The sequence below is a fragment of the Pteronotus mesoamericanus genome, unplaced genomic scaffold (assembly GCF_021234165.1).
Source record: "Pteronotus mesoamericanus isolate MK-2021 breed Mesoamerican mustached bat unplaced genomic scaffold, CSHL_Meso_final contig_58, whole genome shotgun sequence".
In the NCBI taxonomy this organism is placed as follows: Eukaryota; Metazoa; Chordata; class Mammalia; order Chiroptera; family Mormoopidae; genus Pteronotus; species Pteronotus mesoamericanus.
Window position 1 is genome coordinate 217215 of NW_026555205.1, and position 20825 is coordinate 238039.

Here is a 20825-nt window from a genome sequence, read left to right on the forward strand (position 1 = left end):
TAAATTTTAAGAAATTTTTAAAACATTAATAAAATCTTTTAAAAAATGGTGATACAAATATATGATGAAATACTATTTGGCCATTAAAAAGAATGAAATCTCACCATTTGAAACAGCACTGATGGAGCTAGCGGGTATTATGCTAAGTAAAATGAGTCAGACAGAGAAAGAGAAACAACATATGATTTTAATTATATGTGGAACCTAAATAACAAAACAAACAAAACAGAAACTGACTCACAGATACAGAAAACAAACTGATGGTTGCCAGATGGGAGTGGGGGAACCGGGTGAAAATGGTGATAGGATCAAGAAGTACAAAGTGGTAGTTACAAAGTAGTCAGGAGGATGTAAAGTACTACACAGGGAATATAGTCAATAATGCTGTAATAACTTTGTGTTGGGCCAGATGGGTACTAGACTTAACATGGGGATCATTTCATAAAATATATAAATGTCTAACTACTATGCTTTCCACCTAAAACTAACATAAAATAATACTGAATGTCAATTGTAATTAAAAAAAAAATACAAACCACCTTGCCCTGAAGTCTGGATGAGAGACAGATTTGAGCTTTGCTTTCTGTCTCTTAGCCAGTCAGCTTCACGATAAAAGCCTTTTCTTTTCTGAATAGCCAATGTGAGAGTATTAGCTCCTCTGCACATCAGACAGCGAAACATTGCTCAGTGGTAAGTGCTTTAATGGAAGTATTATATGACTTTACAAATAAAAATCAGATGTGAAATGAAGTAAAAAGTGAAAGTCCCTATGAATTTCTGTCATTAATGTTAAACATTTTAAAATTTTATAGCAAATTATTTCTATATTGTTGATATAAATATTGTGAGGCTTTTGCATTATAATTGTCCCTACATCAGACATTATCTATATATACCATAACCCACACATACATTTTGGAAATAATTGTTTTTGGCTGAAATCAGCAGTTCTGTGAAGTTGTTAATATAAGCTACAACATTTCACTAGACATTTATAAGCAATGCAAACCGAAGACAATAGCTGAAATTTTCAAACTAAAACTAAATTTTTACTCAATTACCTAATCCATCACAATAAAAGTGTTCTGTGGCTTTTAAAACTCAAATAATCTGCAATACTGTTAAATTTCTCTGGTTCTTTTGGTAGGGCAAAGAGACCTAGCATAAGTTTTGTAAGGGAACAGTGTATAGATACAATTTTTATATATATTTAGAATATATATCTAAATATATTCAAGATATATTTAGAATGTTAGTGTTGCATGTATGCATAGAGTAGCATCTTCCCCCATGGCCTGATTTGAAGAAAGCAAGAAAGCTCAGCTGCCCAAATATACCCTTATCATTTGTCTAATGAATATTCTCTGAAGATTCTTTAGGAAGAAGACAGAGGAGGAAAATACAGAAATTCATCATTAGAGATTATATATTATCAACTTATCATATTTGGATTTTAGAGTAGATAGCCTAGTAGGTTGGCAGGTTCAAAGGTAATGGGACTCCAAGTCAGTATATTTTAACTATGGAGAAGGCTCAGTAGGAAAGGCTGAGTACATAGGGCTCAGAATGGGAAAGCTGGCCTAGATGGAGCAACTTAATTAGCGTACATTAAATAGATGATAGCTAGAGAACATCAGCAAGGTGAAAGAATATTGATCCCATGTATATACTGCCACTATTCTATTAATATCTTTGTCCCAATATAATGTCTGTTACAACAAATATACACTTAGCCATTAACATATAGCTATATAAACTTGGTTCTGGAAAAAGGCTTGTTGTAAGGGCATTTTTTACACATAAATATTTCAGTAATGTTGTATTTATTTTATTACTGATTTAATTTTTTAAATTAAAATGTTTTCTATTTTTCAATTACAGTTGATATTCAGTATTATTTTATATTAGTTCCAGGGGTACAGTGACTCTATAGCTAAAAAGTATAAATTATTTGAAAATTTAAAAGTACATAATCTAATTAGCTGATCAAGAGAATAAATTTAAAAATATAAAGTATGCCCTTACATTTCTAGTCACTTAACCAATTGTACTAATAATTAAGAAGTCATTATGTTTTTACCTGTCAAATTCATACTCAATTTTGGGTGAAGTTTTAAATCTTCCTTCTGGTAAGTATCTTCGGTATCTCCCTGATTGGTCAGGAGATCTCCCTGACTGCTCAGGAGATCTCCTTGGTTGGTCACGAGATCTCCCTGATTGGGCACGAGATCTCTCTGAGTGGCCATGAGATCTCTCAGAGTGGCCACGGGATCTCTCAGAGTGGCCATGAGATCTCTCAGAGTGGCCACGGGATCTCTCAGAGTGGCCACGGGATCTCTCAGAGCGGCCACGGGATCTCTTAGAGTGGCCACGACATCTCTCTGGATGGCCATGAGATCTTTTTGGGGAGCTACGAGATCCCTCTGATTGACCTCGAGGTTTCTTTCGTTGACGGCGAGATTTCTCTAAACGGCCTCTAGATCTCTCTGAATAGTGTCGATTTTCTTCCAATTGGCCTTGAGGTACTTTTGATTGACGCTGGTTCTCTTTGGATTGGCTTCGCTTCTTCTCTGCTTGGGCCTTAGGATGATCACTGCACTTCTTCTGCAATGAACAATAATTTTACTAAATGAATGAAACATGTACCCAGTGATTATTTCATTTAGTCACAATGATACTATGTCAAGATAATTTCAATGCCCCCCCTTTTTTTAGAATTCCACTGTCCTCACATCTATAGACTACAGACTTTTTGGAACTAATTTACAGAAAGCTCTCATGTCTCCTGTCATTAGAACAAACAACACTATGCACATAAAACTTTAATGAAATGTTTATATATGGAAAATTAGTTGCATTACAAATATGAATATATCCCAAGGTCATGTTCTACTTACCATTTTCTAGATCTACTTTTTTACCTAAAGAAACAACAAATTTTGACTTTATAGTTAAGGTGAGACAGAATATTTAATAATATTTTGTAGCAAAAACCCTTAGAACCAAAGGAAAGTGTTCAAAATCATACTATTTATTGCTCACCTATCTAGGATCATTAAAAAGAAGTTATATATCTCTTCAATATAAATTAATGCTTAATTCTAGACAGAAAGACAGGTAAGGGGAAAGAAAGGTGGCTATAAAGAAAGCAAACATTTGGCTTAATATTGTTCAAGTAAATTGGCCTGGCAACAACTCAGCCTTTCCACCTTTTCAATTTTTAAAAATATTTTATTTATTTATTTTTAGAGAGGGAAAGGGAGGGAGAAAGAGAGGGAGAGAAACATCCATGCGTGGTTTTCTCTCATGCACCCCCTATTGGGGACCTGGCCCACAACCTAGGCATGTGTCCTGACTGGGACCCTTTGGATCACAGGCTGGCACTCAACCCACTGAGCCACACCAGCAAGGGCTACATTTTCAATTTTAAACCAATAGGGCACTGGAGTGAATCAGCCAAATAAAAGTAATGAAAGCTTTGACAAAGTTCTATGCTTCTATCTAAATATAAGAGAATAATGTCATATGGACAGTGTGGAGAAATCAAGCTTCCCATTAGTAAATATTGCCTAGAAAACAGAACATTCCTTAGATCTGGCATTGTGACTTTCTAGTATAACACTACCAGAAGCTGGAAGCAATTGTTAAAAGGCATAATGAATATCATTCACATAAAACTTTGGTAAAAGAAAAAAAATGACAAATTTGTTGCTTTGCTTAAGCATAAAGCCATAGTCCTTCTCTAGCTCTTCTATTGTAAAACATAAATAAGGAGTTTGGGTAAAATGTACTTGCACCTCTTCTCTTTGTTAAGTGACTAGTGTTGGCAGCGCAGTGAGTCAGCAGGAAAAATTGAGACCCGTCTCCTAAAGATCCACATGCACCCCAGTATCTTTCCAAAGGGCTTGTAGTCTTTTTACAAATGTTTAAATATGAAATATTTTCATCAAAGTGGGTATTACTGATTTCTACCTTTATAAAACAAAATGCATGTTAGGTTTCTCTCCTTATAAAAAATTCTTTATCAAAAGAACTGTATTGAATAAATACAACTGTATTGTACTGAAGTAAGGATTAAATCTCGTGAAGTACAAAACTAATCTACTAGAATTTTCAAACCATGATTGAAAACTGTAATTATTATTCAATTTATTAGTGAAGTAATTATACTTCAATTTTAATATATTTATTTACTGCAGAGTACTTTTTCCTGGTGATTTCTGCTATAATGACAGTCTCAAAAATACAAAAGATAGATAGATGTTTTTAATTTGAAAATACTGGTTTACAGATTCTTCGTTCATTTATTCATCTCAACTATAGCAGACGTAAGTTCATGTCCTTCTTTACAAACTTTATTAAATATCTCCTCCCCCTACAGATTAAATGTCATCTCCTCCATCAAACTTTCTCAAGTACCCCCAATCAGAATGAATTACTGCATCTCCACAATACATAACTCATACTCTATTAGAACATGTATTAAGATCTGGCTGGCATTAAACTTTTTTCCTTTTTCTCCTACCAGCACATATAATATCTGAAGCAAGGCTGTTCTGGTACCTTGCATGATGCCTGCATAGAAGACATTTAATCACTCTTTACTAAATCAATTTAAATTAATCCTTTAAATATTTGAAAATGTAACAGGTTTCCCTCAAAAAAATTGCATTTACATAATTTGGCAAAAATGGTGCAAGCTCCCAGAACCACTATTTTTACTAAATGACCATATACCATCTTAAAAAGAATCATGTTATATAGGCCAAGCTGAAACAGTAGCATCAGTGTTAGTTTATGGATCTGGATATGAGCAATTCTCAAATTCCTGCGCAGTTACTGACTCACCTATATAAGGTTAGAGGTGACAGATTTGTACAACTATAATATGTCCCACCTGTTGTTTCCAGAGTATATTTCATATCCTATATCATATGACTTCTAGTTTTTATAATTCATTCACAAGGTTACTACAACTTAAGATCAAAGACTCTATATGAGGACAAAAATAATTATGATTACACAAGATTAATCACAAAACCAATAATCTTTTTTGGCATTTTATAAATTCAAAATTTCTAGAGATGATTGAAAATAGCAAGAATGAAATGTTTATGGAAACAGTTACAAGAAAAAATCAATTAACAAATATCAAATTTAAATTATGTTCTAGATACCATAAGGAAATACTAAGAAACAATCTGTGCTCTCAGTAAACTTTAAAATAATCCATAATATTAAGAAATATATATTAAATATAGGACCTTTTATATTGGTTAATTCTTGGTATTTATTTACCTTCTTAGTTAAAGACTTCTTGTTTAAAGGACTTTGTTGAGACTTGGATCCAGAAGGTCTTTGGTGTGGTTTTTTATCATTTCTTTCCTTAATGTTGTTCCTGGATATTGAGGATACTTTGAAAAATAATTATTTTCTGTATTTTCAGTCATAAATTCAACATATATTTTACAAGTATTATCTGTGATCTCATTGTTTTAAAGTTATGCACTGGGTTTTACAAAACTTTGATATTTCATTATAGTCTGATATCATCTGAGAGTCTCACTGAATCTTAGAACTGTCTTTGCCATACTATTTCTACTTGCATACCTTAATATAGTAGCATTATCTGTATATAATACCTCAAATTTGGTTTCATATACTACTAAGGCTGATGCATATTATCTAAAATTAATTGAAAAATAGAGAGATGGGGAGAAACTGCCTGCTTTGTGTTAATTATTTGAATATTTGCCTTACCCACTTTGCTTTGGGTGTAGAGTAAACTTAAGAAATGATCAAAGAATATGGATCTCCAAAAGGCTCATAAAGATCAATTTTATGTTTAGTTAGAAACATGAGAATGGGCCACCTCACTATTTTTAGCAGCTTTGCCAGTATAATAACCACCACTCCACCCTTTTCTCAGTACCCACGAAGCCACTGAAAGATTCAAATAACCACTCTAATGAAGATGGGTAGGCTACTGGCTGGGGTTAAAGTATGTACAATATCAAGGTGGTTCCAACTTGTTGATTAGACCATAGAGATCCTTAATTGTTGAAAAGACTTTTCTATTATGGCAATTTATAGTGCATTCATATTAAAATATGCACACGCACTGACTAATGTGTTTAGGGACACAACCAACTTTCTTCATGTTCCTCTGCACTCTTTTTTGCCCTACAGCATTTAGATTATTCAAAATGTGGATGCCACAGTGCCCATATTATTAACTATGCTTTTCTTGTATTGCCTCCTACAAGTGGAATTGGATCAATCAGCCAGGCATGTGAACAAGTACAAAACATTTTTCATTCTTATCCAGCTCTCCCTTAAGGAAGTAACTTATTTGAATTTTTTTCATGTCATGGCATAAATTCTTACCAACCCTGTATGCCTACATTTACAAGAAAAATAAAACTAGCAACATAATACAACCTTAGAACACATTCCAATATGCAAATTTGCTTATGTAGTTATTCACAAATATTTCAGATTATTTTTACCACATGTGATGTTCAGTGTATATTACCTCTCTTCTGCCGATGCTCACCAGCATTTGATTGCTGTATAGAAACTGAGTTCTTTTCTCCCTCATTCTGTGTCTCATTCTTATCTTCTTCAAAGTTTGGATATTCTATCTTTCTAAGGATTATAATGTCATCTGTATTAGAAAACACATAAAAATGATGACAATGGAAAATGCCAAATTACAACAATGTGTCTGAAGTGAATAATCTATATTCTACTTCATCATACTTTAGAACTTATTAAAAATTAATAGCTTTAATAAAATATAAAATATATCACTATAATAATAATAAACTTGTAAAACCATAACAAAGCTCAAACAATGCAGACAATTTTAAGATTAAACAATTAATTAAGATCAAACAATTTTAAGATTAGTTTCCTGGAAGAAGAAAGAAAAAATTCCTGTTTAACAGATTCATAGTTACTTAATTTATGCAAAAATAAAATAGTTTCAGAGTAGATTAAGGGGGAAATCACTTAAAAGTGACTTCACTAAACATTATTTTAGTTTGAGAGCAATAGTATCATCCCTGATTAAACAGATCTTAGAGGGGAGGGATTTGGGGGGCTAGAAGAGATTAGAACATATGTGCATATATATTTAGCCCATGGACACAAACAACAATGTGATGAAGATGGGGAAGGGGGAGGGAAGTAGGGTCTGAGTGATGGGGAGGTAAAAGGGAGGAAATGGGGGATATCTGTAACAGTGTCAACAATAACAAATGCAAAAAATAAGTGCTAGAAAATTAGTTCCATTTATTTTCTTAAGAGTAAGAAAGGAAACAATGGTAATGGACATTCACAGGAAATACCAAAGAGGTGAAAAACGAAGGTTAGTGTAGTAGCAAGAAGCAATCAGACTTGACTTAGTGGTCAGACATGTTCTTATACATTCACACAGTGAGAACACTTACATGGCATGATTTTAAGAATGAGAGACAGGTACAACCTGCTCTAAAAGAGTTCTCACATCTGGGATAAAAAGCTCTAAAAATTGGATGCTCTCACAATAGATGAAAGCATACTTGGGTCAAGTTATCTTTAGAAATAAGCACAAACTAGGCATTTAGAAAGAGCTACCGATACTAGAAATAAAAAGGGGAGCTGAGAGGGGTGCAAAAGAGGAGGCAGTTGGATACCAAAGATTAACCACTCCTTTATTATTTTGCTTAGTATTAGTTCTGTCTAAAGTCTTCAAAACTCTGATTCTTATTATCCTGGAAAAGGCTGTCAACTCCAAGGTAAAAGCCTGTGTAAAGCTCAACAATCAACTGAGCTATCATTCCTTGGCAATCCCATTTTAAGCCTTTGTTCTGTCTGCCTCTCAGCAGTCATTGGTTGTCACATCTCCTGCAGACAAAGTTTTTAATGTTCTGTTCTTTGTATTCCTTATACAATCCTTTTTCTTCTACAATTTGTTCCTCTGTTGTTTCCCCTACATTCTACATTTAAAATATATACACATCTCTGTACAGATTTTTTTCTCATTACAGTATAAGGGAGTGAACTAACAATATCTTAGAAGACATCACAGGAAGATTTTAAAATTTCCAAATCCTCCCCCTCATCAGCCCTGAAACAATCACTACGCAGTTTGCAGGACCCAATTAGATGGGTAGATTCCTGATAGGAGAGCAAAGCTTCAGAGAGGAGAAAGGGAAGAACAAGTTCCTTCCTAAGTGGATACTTTTCACAATGACATGAGGGAATGCTCTGGGATCTGTTTTTCTCATGGCACTCATACACAATTCGCAGTGATTTAAAATTTTTCCTGTTCTCAGAGGCACCAAAAATAATGGCAAGCTCTGTCTTAGAATCTTACAAGGAACAAATAAAGCAGAACATTTCTTATGCAGATCTACAGCTACAGTTGAGAAACATTTTTCTAATGTCTTATGACATCAAGGATCTGAAGGGATAAACTATGTGGATTAATAAAACAGCTTTAAATTGATAGAACTTAAAAGTTTACATAGCACTTCCACATAAACGCCCTTGGCACAATGCCTGACATACATGAGACACTCAAAAAGTGAAATAATAAAAGAACAAACATTTATTGAGTGACTCATATATGCCAGGTACTGTGGCCCTATGCTTAAAAGTCGACAGAGATTATCTTCTCTTTATAAAGAAGAAAACGGACTCAGGAAAAATACATGACTTACTCGACAGCACAAAATCATATATTACCAAGCTGGGACAGATTCTAAGTCCCAGATTCTTGTCACCACATTATACTTTCTCCTTCACAAGTATAGTTATCCCGCAAATTAGGACAGCAGCACCCAGGTTACCGACCATTAATTTAAATGTGATATTCCTATTAAAATAGCATTTTCCTTTCAATTGTGTTTGAAATTAAGTGCACAAAGTCACTTTTAGCATTCAAATAATATAGCAGCAACCTCTACTCCAGCATTCAAGCACCTACTCTGCCCTGTCCCTTTGATTTCTTCAGCCTAGGATTTGGTACGCAATCATTATCAGGAAATCATATACGGGGAAGCTATGGCATGGCTTTAAATCTTGTCAGTAACCTCACCTGCCCAAAAGGACTTAAGTTGTTTGAACTTCCAATCAAACCACCCTGCAACTCACATAATCCTTTTTAACTCATGAGTGAAATATGTAAAATGTCTCCAGAAATACCTAGAGCCTTCTTCCCCCATAATCATATCCTTCTCAGTATACTTTTTAATTTACATGTAACATTATAAAGACTCTGGTCTTAGTGTCATCCTGACAGCACCATGTTAATCTCACAGGATTTTTTAATCCTTTCCTTTTGAATATATTAGTGTATGGAAGCATTTTCCCAAGTCAGTTTGACCCAGTCCTATATCATATAACTCCCTAGTAATATGAATGAACAAACATCACAGGAAGAGCAGTGAATAGGAATCGTATCGCAGAAAACAAAATGTTGAACATTTCATACAAGATGGGCTTTTTATAAAAATTATGTTCCCAAACAGACTTTGCAGAGATTGACTGTCATAGTTCACATTCAACAAATGGGTATAATTTTCATATCTGCTACTTGGCCAACAGCACCAAGATATTCTGACTCACAGTAATTGTTCTAGAACAGAAAAGGTAGAAATACACTCTGGTATCCATCCAAATCTACAATAAGGAGAATTTCTGAGTCAATAATATATTATTTTCCTACTTATTTAGCCTTACTCTAAGGCTATTCATTATCCTAGTCTACAAAGGATTTTGTTATGGTGTTCACTTTTAAATTTTCTTAGAAATGGTCACTGTTTTCACTTAATTTAGACTCATAAGTGATAAACGGAGCCAGCCCTATAAAATGGGTTCAGGTTTAATGACTACACTCCCACAGCTGCTATATAAAATTCATCTAACTAACAGGAAATTCAATTTTCTCTTTGGTATTTTTCCATTTTTTGTTATATTTATTCTATTATTGCATTTCACACCAAAGGCGGTGGTCACTTGTGTAAGGAAAGATAAGCACACCAAAGAAGAGTGCGGAAATGCAGGCTACACAATAGACAGCAGGAATTTGTCCCGACAGTCTATAATACTGGTAAGTGAAACTCTGTTTAAAAGATGAAAAGGATGTCATGGCTATATTTTAGAGTTGAAAATAATCACCCACACATTTGTTTCATTACACTGCCTCCTAAATCAGCTTTTCTGAAATAAAACTAAAATATAACATTAACTAAAACATAAAGGTAGAAAGAGGCCTACAACCAACCTGAATTGGGAACAGAAACATAAAACAGGAAAGCATCTATCCTTCATTTTACAAATGAGAAAACTGAGGACTAGAGAGGGCAAGTAAGTAATAGGCCAAAGGTTAGTTAATGGCCGAACTAGGACTAGAACATAAATCTTCTGATGGAGAGTTCTGAAAGTCATGCTAAGGTGTTTAAATGTTATCCTGTAGGTCAGTGGTCCTCTGCCCTGGCTGTGTACCAAAATTACCTGGAGAAATCTATTTTAAAATACAGAGCCCCTATTCAGGTTATGATTTAGTAGAACTCAAGTGTTTGTATTTTTTAAAAAGTCCTCCAAGTAACTTTGATGTTTAGCCAAGACTGCAAACAACTGCTGTGAGCAATGGAGAACCTTCAAAGAACACAGAAGTGAGATTATGAAATTGATGGTTTGGGGAATATCAATTTGTGACTGGCAGTAAATTACAGAATAGAGTAAGACTACAAAAAGGAATACTATTTACTTTGGGGTAGGAGTTGCAATAGTCCAAGCACAAAGAGATAATAGTTTATACTAAGGCAGTATTGGGGAAAAAAGAGAAAGAAAAATGAGAAGTCCTCTCCCTGTTCACCTCAGATTCAATGGGAATATTGACTGTGGGGGCCTCAACAGCCTCACCTTCTTCTACTCATCCTCTTGCAAGGCAAAGCTCTCCCCTGACAAAGAAAGGGTGTTTTAAGTGCTTTAACTAAAAATCAGTAACCAAAAGAAAATATAGAACCTTTCAAATTTCCTACCAGGCACATTCCATGGAAACAATCACGTATACTTTTCAACAGTTTCAACATTAAAGATAAATGATTATACAAAGCAGTGCCTGTTCTCTCAGAATAAGTGTTTCCAAACTCTGTTCTCTGATTCCCTGATGCCAAGGGGGCACAATGTCCCAACCTTACCTGTACATTTTCTCCATCTAATATAAAACTGTTAATTATTGAAATGTATGTACCCTAACTGAAACTGCTAAAACACCAGATATATATCACACTTCTACTTACATAAGTTCTCTCACTCTTCCAAATTAGAGCACTGTTTCAAGGCTTCTTGGAGCTCTGCTCTTGGGGATGTCATCAGTTTGGCCCAAATAGAAAAAAACATTTCTTTTCTTAAATTTACAGAGGTTTGTGTCATCTTTTCATTGACACTCCAGAACTCACAGCATTCTCACTGAACCACCTGTTGTCAAAGATCTCCACAGGTCACCAAGGAAATGAGGCTGATTGGTAAGGGGGTGGAACCCATAGAAAGATATTAGAACTAGGGCATGAGAAATGCCTTCCTAGAATTCTCAATTTTACCTTGTACTATGTTATTGCATAAAATATTATTATAAATGATTGATGCAATCCAAATATCAGTACACCAAACAGGCATTTGTGCATTGTTCTAGAAAACTATTCCCCCTTTATAATATTTCTATGGGGGAATTCTCTATGCATCCAACAGCTGGCATACAAATGAAGTATCAGAATGTAGCAACACATTTGCAGGCTGGGAATTTCTTATATATGATTAAGTACCAACTGAGTAACATAGAAGTAAATTCTCCAACACTGAAGAGAAAAGACAACAACTATGGTGTACAAGAGCAATTGTAAAATCCTTGATGGATAGGATTTGAATGATGGGAAGGATTCGAGTGCTCCAAGACAGAGAAACAACACGCGAAAAGACTTGGAGCCAGGAATTAATAAAATATATTGATGGAAAAGATCAGCTTGGCTAGAATTGAAGATTAGGGCTGGAGGGTTGTGGGAGGAAAGATTAGATAAGGCAAATGATGAAAAACCATGAGTGTCAGTACCTAGACATATAGTAAGGCATGGGAGGAGTTAAGGCACAAGTAGTGAGGGTTATGAATGGGGCGGGGGCTGGGCGGGGGTTGAGGGGAGAATCCCATGTAATCTTTAGCACAGTGCCAGGTCAATCTATCAAATAACAAGCGCTTACAAGCACTTCGATAAATAAATCCCAGAGCAAGTAGAAGGAAGGAAATAGTCAAGATCAGAGCAGAGCTGAATGACATAGAGACAAAAAGAACAATTCAAAGGATCAACCAATCCAGAAGATGGTTCTTTGGAAAGATAAATAAAACTGACAAGCCTTTAAGCAGACTCATCAAGAATAAAAGGGAGAGGACCCAAATTAATAATATCAGAAATGAAAGAGGAGAAATAACAACTGATACCACAGAAATACAAAGGATCGTCAGAAACTACTACGAACAATTATATGCCAAGAATTTGAAAATCTTGATGAAATGGACAAATTTTTAAAAAAGTATAATCTTCCAACACTGAAGGAATAAGAAACAGAAAGCTTGAACAGACTGATACCAGCTGGGGAAATTGAAGCAGTAATCAAGAAACTCCTGGCACACAAAAGCCCAGGCCCGGACAGTTTCCCAGGAGAATTTTACAAAACATTTAAGGAAGAGCTAACCCCTGTCCTTCTCAGACTATTCCAAAAAATCCAAGAGGAGGGAAGACTCCCAGACTCTTTCTATGAGGCCAGCATCACCCTGATCCCAAACCCAGATAAAGACCCTACAAAGAAAGAAAACTACAGGCCAATTTTGCTGATGAACATAGATGCTAAAGTCCTCAACAAAATCTTGGCAAACCGCATCCAGCAATACATTAAAAAGATTATCCACCACGATCAAGTGGGATTCATTCCAGGCATGCAGGGATGGTTCAATATACACAAATCAGTAAACGTGATACATCACATAAATAAAAGACAAGACAAAACCACATGATCATCTCGATAGATGCAGAAAAAGCATTCGATAAGGTACAGCACCCATTTATGATCAAAACACTCAGCAAAATGGGAATAAATGGGGCATTCCTCAACGCAATAAAAGCCATATATGAAAACCTGCAGCCAATATCATACTCAACGGGCAAAAACTGAAAGCTTTTCCACTAAGATTGGGAACACGACAAGGATGTCCGCTCTCACCACTTCTTTTCAACATCATATTGGAAGTCCTAGCCACAGCGGTCAGACAAGAAAAAGAGATAAAACACATCCAAATAGGAAAGGAGGAGTAAAGCTATCATTGTTTGCAGATGACATGGTAGTATACATAGAGAACCCTGTAGACTCTACAAAAAAACTCCTCAACCTAATAAGTGAATTTGGCAAAACAGCAGGATACAAAGTCAACATTCAGAAATCAAAGGCATTTTTGTACACCAGCAATGAAATAGAAGAAGAAATCAGAAAAAAAATACCATTCGATATAGCAAGAAGAAAAATAAAGTACCTAGGCATAAATTTAACCAAAGACGTAAAAGACCTGTACACAGAAAACTATACAATATTGAAAAAAGAAATTAAGGAAGACACAAATGAATGGAAGCATATACCGTGCTCATGGATTGGAAGAAAACATATCATCAAAATGTCCATACTACCCAAAGCAATTTATAGATTCAACACAATCTCTATTAAGATACCAATGACATATTTCACAGAAATAGGACATTTCAAAAATTTATATGGAAGCATAAACGACCCCGAATAGCCTCAGCAATTTTGAGAAAGAAAAACAAAGTAGGAGGGATCACAGTACCGGTCCTCAAACTCTACTACAAAGCCACTATACTGAAAACAATCTGGTACTGGCACAAGAACAGACCCATAGACCAGGGGAACAGAATAGAAAGCCCCAAAATAAACCCAGGTCTATATGGTCATCTAATATTTGAGAAAGGGGGCAGAAGCATAAAATGGAGCAATAATAGACTCTTCCACAAATGGTGTTGGGAGAGCTGAACGGCTACATGCAAAAAATTGAAATTGAATCATCAGCTGACACCATACACAAAAATAAACTCAAGATGGATAAAAGACTTAAATATAAGTCGCAACACCATCAAAGTCCTAGAGGAGAACATTGGCAGGAAACTCTCAGATATCCCACACAGCAATTGTTTCACTGATATGTCTCCTAAAGCAAGGGATAAAAGGGAAAGAATAAACAAGTGGGACCTCATCAAAATAAGAAGCTTCTGCATGGCAAAAGAAAACATCAGCAAAATGAAAAGGGAGCCAACCCTATGGGAAAACATATTCGCTAATGATACATCAGATAGAGGTTTGATCTCCAAGATATATAATGAACTCACTCGACTCTACTCCAAGAAGACAAATGATCCAATCAAAAAATGGGCAAAGGACCTGGGCAGACGCTTTTCCAAGGAAGAGATTCAGAGAGCCCAGAGGCATTTGAAAGGATGCTCAGCATCACTAGCCATCAGAGAAATGCAGATCAAAACCACCATGAGGTACCACCTCACACCGGTCAGAATGGCCATCATAAACAGATCAACAAACAAGAGGTGCTGGCGAGGCTGTGGAGAAAAGGGAACCCTAGTACACTGTTGGTGAGAATGCAGACTGGTGCAGCCATTGTGGAGAGCAGTGTGGAATTTCCTCAAAAAGCTGAAAATGGAACCCTGCTGGGACTATACCCTGAGAACACCAAAACGCCAATACAAAAGAACCTATGCACCCCAGTATTCATAGCAGCACAATTGACAATAGCCAAGTGTTGAAAGCCACCTAAATGCCCATCAGTAGATAATTGGATCAAAAAGTCATGGTACATATACACAATGGAATACTACGCAGCAGAAAGAAAAAAAGAACTACTAAACTTCGCGACAGCATGGATGGAACTGGAGAGCATTATGCTAAGTGAAATAAGCCAGGGGGTGAAAGACAAATACCACATGATCTCACCTATACGTGGAACTTAACCAACAATACAAAGATGCAAGGAAAATAAGACCAGCAACACTGAAAGGAAAAGAAATCAACAGAGACAACAGGGAAGGAGGGAGTGGGGCGGGGACAAGGAAGAGAAGGGGAAAGTCAAGGAACATATAGCAAGGACTCATGGACAAAACCAAAGGTGAAGAGCTGAGGGAGGGAAGGAGGGAGGGGGCAAGGGAAAGTGGTGGGGGGTAGGCAGAGACAAATGTATTTGAGAAATAAATTAAAATAAAATAAGAAAGAAACAAAAACAAAAAAAAAACAAGCACTTACTGAAAACATTCTATGTGCTTGGCAGTATTGTAGGTATCACATGAAATCAAGAAGTTCAAGTTTTTAAAAAATTTTTTTCAGTTATAGTTGATATTTAATATATATTAGTTTCAGGTGTATGTCATAGTGGTTAGACATTTACATAACTTATGAAGAAATCAGGAAATTGATCAATACTTTTTATATAGAGAAAATTCATAGTATTACTGCACAGCTATTTGAAAGGTAATCACCATCTTTTCTGTTATCTAGTAATTTCTATTTCATCTGAATATCTTCAAAAACTAAGTCCACACTTTAAAGGAAACTCATTTTAGCAAAAACTATAAAGCTGCTTAGACTACAAAAGGAGGGTAGCCAATGAAAAGGTGAATGATAGGCACATTTAATACAACATTCAATCTTTAAAAGCAAGTGTTTATTTTTTTAAAGTCAAGTTATGCATGTCTACCAATAAAGTAGAAAAGCTTTACATAACACATATCTTTTACCTCACCTCTGGCCAAATACCAACTATTCCACTTCTCTTTGCACTTAGAACACTGATATGGTGTGATCTCAGGACAAGCTTGTATGACATAGTATTCATCTAAACTAATGCAGGGTCCAGACATCAGTATTTAAAATACCGACTGTGATGAAAGTCAAGTGAGTAGGAAATTTCAGTCCTGAAGGTGTTTCAGGTTCAAAAGGGAGAAAATAAATATACTTGAGCTATATAATCTTAAACATCCATTCTATGATAGATTTTCTGGAAATAAACCAGGTATTTGGGATTTCGTAAGTATTTCATAATAAATTCATAAATATGCAAATTGACAAATAATTGGAAAAAATGAAATTAAGGAACAATACCTATGTCTCCAACATAAAAATGTACCATGAGACTAAAACAAAACAAAACACTTAGGTATATCCTAAGTGAAAGAATCAATGAATTGAGTGATAAAATTCCTTTAATTCTTTTTTTTAAATGGTTCTTTATTTGACTGTTAGGTAACAAGGTGATTCTGATGCACAGCCAAGGTAGAGTACAACTGACCCATAGATAACATTTAAAAACCTTAGCATGACTTTAAAAGTTCTCCATGATCAGATTTATGTTCTAATCCCAGTTCTGCCATTAGCTAACCTTGGGTATATCACTTCCCCTCTTTGGGCTCAGATTTCTCATTTGTAAAATGAGGTACTGGCACTTTACTGCTTAATGTTTCTGTTTCCAGTTTCAGGGTGATTCTAGGCTTTTTCCCACCTTTATATTTTAGTTAATGCTATATTTTACTCTCACCCATTTAATAAATATTTTAATTAAACACAATTGACATTTAATAGTTAATGAAACACTAAAAGGTTTTCTCATGTGTATGCATGTGGCCTGTAAAAAATATTTAATTTTTCTGTTTTGGGCTTTCTTTCCCCTCTGTGTATACAAGAGTGTATGTTAAGTGGGCCAAAATTAATAACATATGGTTTCACAGCAGAGAAAAAAACACCTGAGAAACACCAGAGGTCTTGATCTTTGAAACTAATGGCCCTTTATAATGTCACTGAAAAACTCAATTTTTTTTTAATGTTTCAATTACTTACAGTGTTGAAATGTATTGCAGCATTTTAAAAAAGTCAAATTAAACACAATTTTCATCCCTGGATTTTGTAATTTCAGAGACCACCATTTGATGTGTTGCATTGTAATGGAATTGTATAATAATACCCTCAGCAAGAAATCAAAGAACTTATCAGCTATGACTTAGAGATGAAATTCAATTGCTACTCAGCCTCTCCATAGAGAAGAGAAAACAAATGCTTTAGAACTCAGTAAGGAGTGTAAGGACCCTTTCAACATAGTCTATAAGGTTCTGAAGGTGTCATTAACATAACTATCAATCTTTTTCCATATTCTCATGTCCTTTCCTTTAGTCCTCAGGAATATTATTACAGAAACCTGGTGATTTATTCATGCTACTCTCTGTAGTGATGTTTTTCACTGAATCCATCTGCAGGACACTTTGACAATCTCTCAGGGAGAACCACTTGGCCCAGACTGCACCAAAGAGCCTCAAATTTGAATTTTTGACCTAAGTCAGAAATACTTAGTTTCAGAAATACATTACCAGGATTGAAGAAAAGCAACATCCCTAATACGGTTTAAAATAGACCACACTGTGTAAGGTACCGTATGAATAATCAAATTTTAATATAAATTATATAATTACTTTTCTTGTGAAAACCATAATTATATTGCCTTGTATTTTAGAATATGGATTTTTTAATTATAAATGCAATAGCTTATTATTTGTAAACATTTAAAATACATCCCAAGTTTTATAAACACGGTTTTGTCATTTTTTAAAAGTACTTAAAATACTGGAAACCTCCCAAAAAGTGACTTAGGTTTCTTTTAATTTCTGAGAGACTGACTATACATACTTCTGAACACTTAAAACAACATATTATTGTACATATTCACTTAGCTGCCTCTGCAACTAGATTATGAGTTACTTCAGAAGAAATCATAGTTTATTTATCAGTGTACTAAGTGCCTAGCACAATGCTTAACACAAAGTGGATGCATCATAAATATTTATGGAGCTATTACCCAATACATCTAGCAAGCAAAAAGGGGTTCCTCTCTAACTTCAGTACTTTTGTTGCCTTAGTCTCCTTTAGTTGGTAGTGGTGAATAGGGACGTGCAGTTCCCATTAAGTTCTTGCTGTTGGCAGTTCCAATTTTGTTCTTATTTTTGCTTTTTATTTCTAAAAAGAGACTATAATACCTTTTTGGAATGTTTACTACAGAAAAGAACAAAAATAAATGTGTAGAGCCTTTTCCTATTTTAATACCTATTAAAATGGAATACTCTTACATTCAATATAATATAAATAACATTTATCTAAGTATATAAATAATATAAAATAATGGATGTATAATATCAAATTGCTTATCTAATGCATATGTGTCGTTATCCAAAGACAAAGATATCGACTGTTAAAGGTAGTATTTTCACTTGAGTAAAAACATGGCGAAATTTATTGGAAAAGTATGGATTTCTCATCAAGTCATAGAAACATGTATTTGCTCTTCATGATGCATTTTTCTTGGCTTCAAACTAGAAGGGCTTTTAATAACTAATCAAAAGTTTTACCTGTTTCCCTGAAAAGATCGGAACCTGTACTCTCATTTGTCCGAAATGGTATAAAGATATGGAGAACAAATGTGTAAGAGTGTGAAACAATGACCTCTAAAGATTTTTTACAACTGTATGATTATAAGAATTTATTCTCATGGAAACTCCAACTAAGTTAGTACACTCCATTCAACATCTTTCCTCAGACGTTTACATATGATTCGAGCCAATTTTCCTGAAATCAGACCCTCCAATATCCTCCTAGCTGTAATAATATACTTATAGTGCCTCCTGAATCCCTTGACTCTGCTATTGTCCAAGTTACATCAAACTACCAATATCCCCCTGCCCCCGCCACACACACACCACCACCACCACAGTTTGACAGAGCTTGGCATTATCTACTATTTAAACCTATCTTTCAACTGGATGTTTTTTAACTGTCTCAAGTCTACTACATCACTAAAATTTGATACCTAAATCCAGAGAGAGCAGGTACCTACTCCAGCTTGCCAAATTGCTAGCTATCTAAGGCTCATGGGGAGAGCACTTACTTCCTAAGTTATATAAACATTTAATCACTATGTTGTATAACTGAAACTAGTATAATATTGCATGTCAACTGTAATTTAAAAATACAAAAATTAAAAATTGCTAGCTACCCAAAAGTGAGGTTTAAGGCTTACTTTCTGAAGTATATACAGCAAACATTTATTCAACTTTTTTGCGCATTTCCTGTCTTAGCTCATTTAATCCTCAGGAACTCTATGATGCAAATACTACTCATTTGAGGAAACTAAGTCTCCAAGAGATAAAGCAACTTGCACAAGGTACATACAACCACTAAATTTTTGGGACCAGGCCACTCTCCAACTATGGCCCCCATTTCTCTGAATTTTGAGAGAAACCAATTGCTTTAGTTATTTATCAGTTTATATTGTTTACCTCTATAAGCAGCTGCTAAAATATCAATGAAATCAACACAAAGCAAAATGCAGGAAGCAATAGGTGCTATATATTCACCTCCATTCTAGGATTTTCCCCCATTCAGGGTCTCAGTGACAGGGCAAGGCCTAGGGTGGTGAGGCAAGCAAGGCACTCATTTCAGGCACAAAATTTAAGGAGGCTCCAAAAAAGTATTCAAAAATAAAAATAGTATTTAACACAATACTTTCAAAAATAAAAATCAATGTAAGAACAATCCCTGATGAATATCAACAACAACAATAAAAGGCCAGACCAGACCCCATACTTGCACAACCTTGCCTCACTTAACTCACTCTAATTCCTTTATTTAAAAATTATTTACAAAAACAGCTGACTGCCAGAGGGCTGTACTTTGTCTATTTGATTTTTAAATATATTTCATTAAAATATATATTTATCTTGATCACTGAATTTTTGGTATCCTCTGAAATTTTTCACCCCTGGCAAGTGCCTCACTTGCTTCACCTTAGTCCCAGCCCTAACCAGTGACCAAATATTATTTTTTAAAAGTCATTTTAATGCCACGAAATATTTTAGAACTTAGGTTAGAGCTGGGTGTAGGGGACAAGTAACAATCTGGAATCACAAGTATTACGTGTTAGAAGAATAAAGCCTGTTGATACTGATCATCAAATAGATTGCAAAAAAAACATCTTAAAGGAGAAAACAGAGGTAAGGGTAAGCAGTTAGGTAACTTCCTCAACCTCATAAAAGGCATCCGAGAAAAACCCACAGTTAAAATAATGATTAATGGTGAAAGACTGAAAGTTTTCCCTCTAAGATCAGAAACAAGTCAAGTATGTCCCCTTCTGCCACATCTATTTAACAATTCTACTCCTCTACGGCCACGGGCAGTGCAGGGACTCCTCAGTGGCTACAGCCACTTGCCCCTCCGTCCCCCATCCCTCGTCCCCTCACATCATTTCTAAAGCACAGGATGGCCTGTGGAGGTCTGAGGTACAAGAGTAGAAGGCACCAATGGAGGGGAAAGGTGGTCTGAAGTGAATAAGAACTAGTGAAATCACCGCTTTACCACTGCTGCAAAGTCACTAAGGCTTCATTTGTGTCACGCGCTCCGACCCGAAGAGCAAGTGACCCCACTTGTGTGAAGGGAGGGGGGAGCTTGCTGCCATTCCTTAGGAAAGGAAAAAATATAGAAGTAGCCTGCTATTATTTCCTCTGCCCATCCTCTCCCAGCAATCCTTACTACCCACACTATGGCCAGTGGTCAGTTTCCCACCTAAGAGGGCAGAGCTAGAGGGGCTGGAGAACGGAAGCTGAGAGGAGAGATGGGCTGGGCGGACTTCTTTATCTGGTTTGGGGTGGTGACTGGCTGCCTGACGCAAGGTCTGCTCT

The 20825-nt window shown here is 35.4% G+C and overlaps 1 protein-coding gene across 1 annotated transcript in view; it reads right to left on the bottom strand.

The window, feature by feature from the left end:
- Positions 1–2057: 2057 nt before the first annotated feature.
- The window catches only part of LUZP4 (leucine zipper protein 4), a 41255-nt gene continuing 22487 nt past the window's right edge, over positions 2058–20825 (bottom strand). The window contains 4 exon segments of the mRNA XM_054580391.1: positions 2058–2262; positions 2264–2604; positions 5299–5414; positions 6536–6667. Coding sequence (XP_054436366.1) covers positions 2058–2262; positions 2264–2604; positions 5299–5414; positions 6536–6667 — 794 coding nt within the window.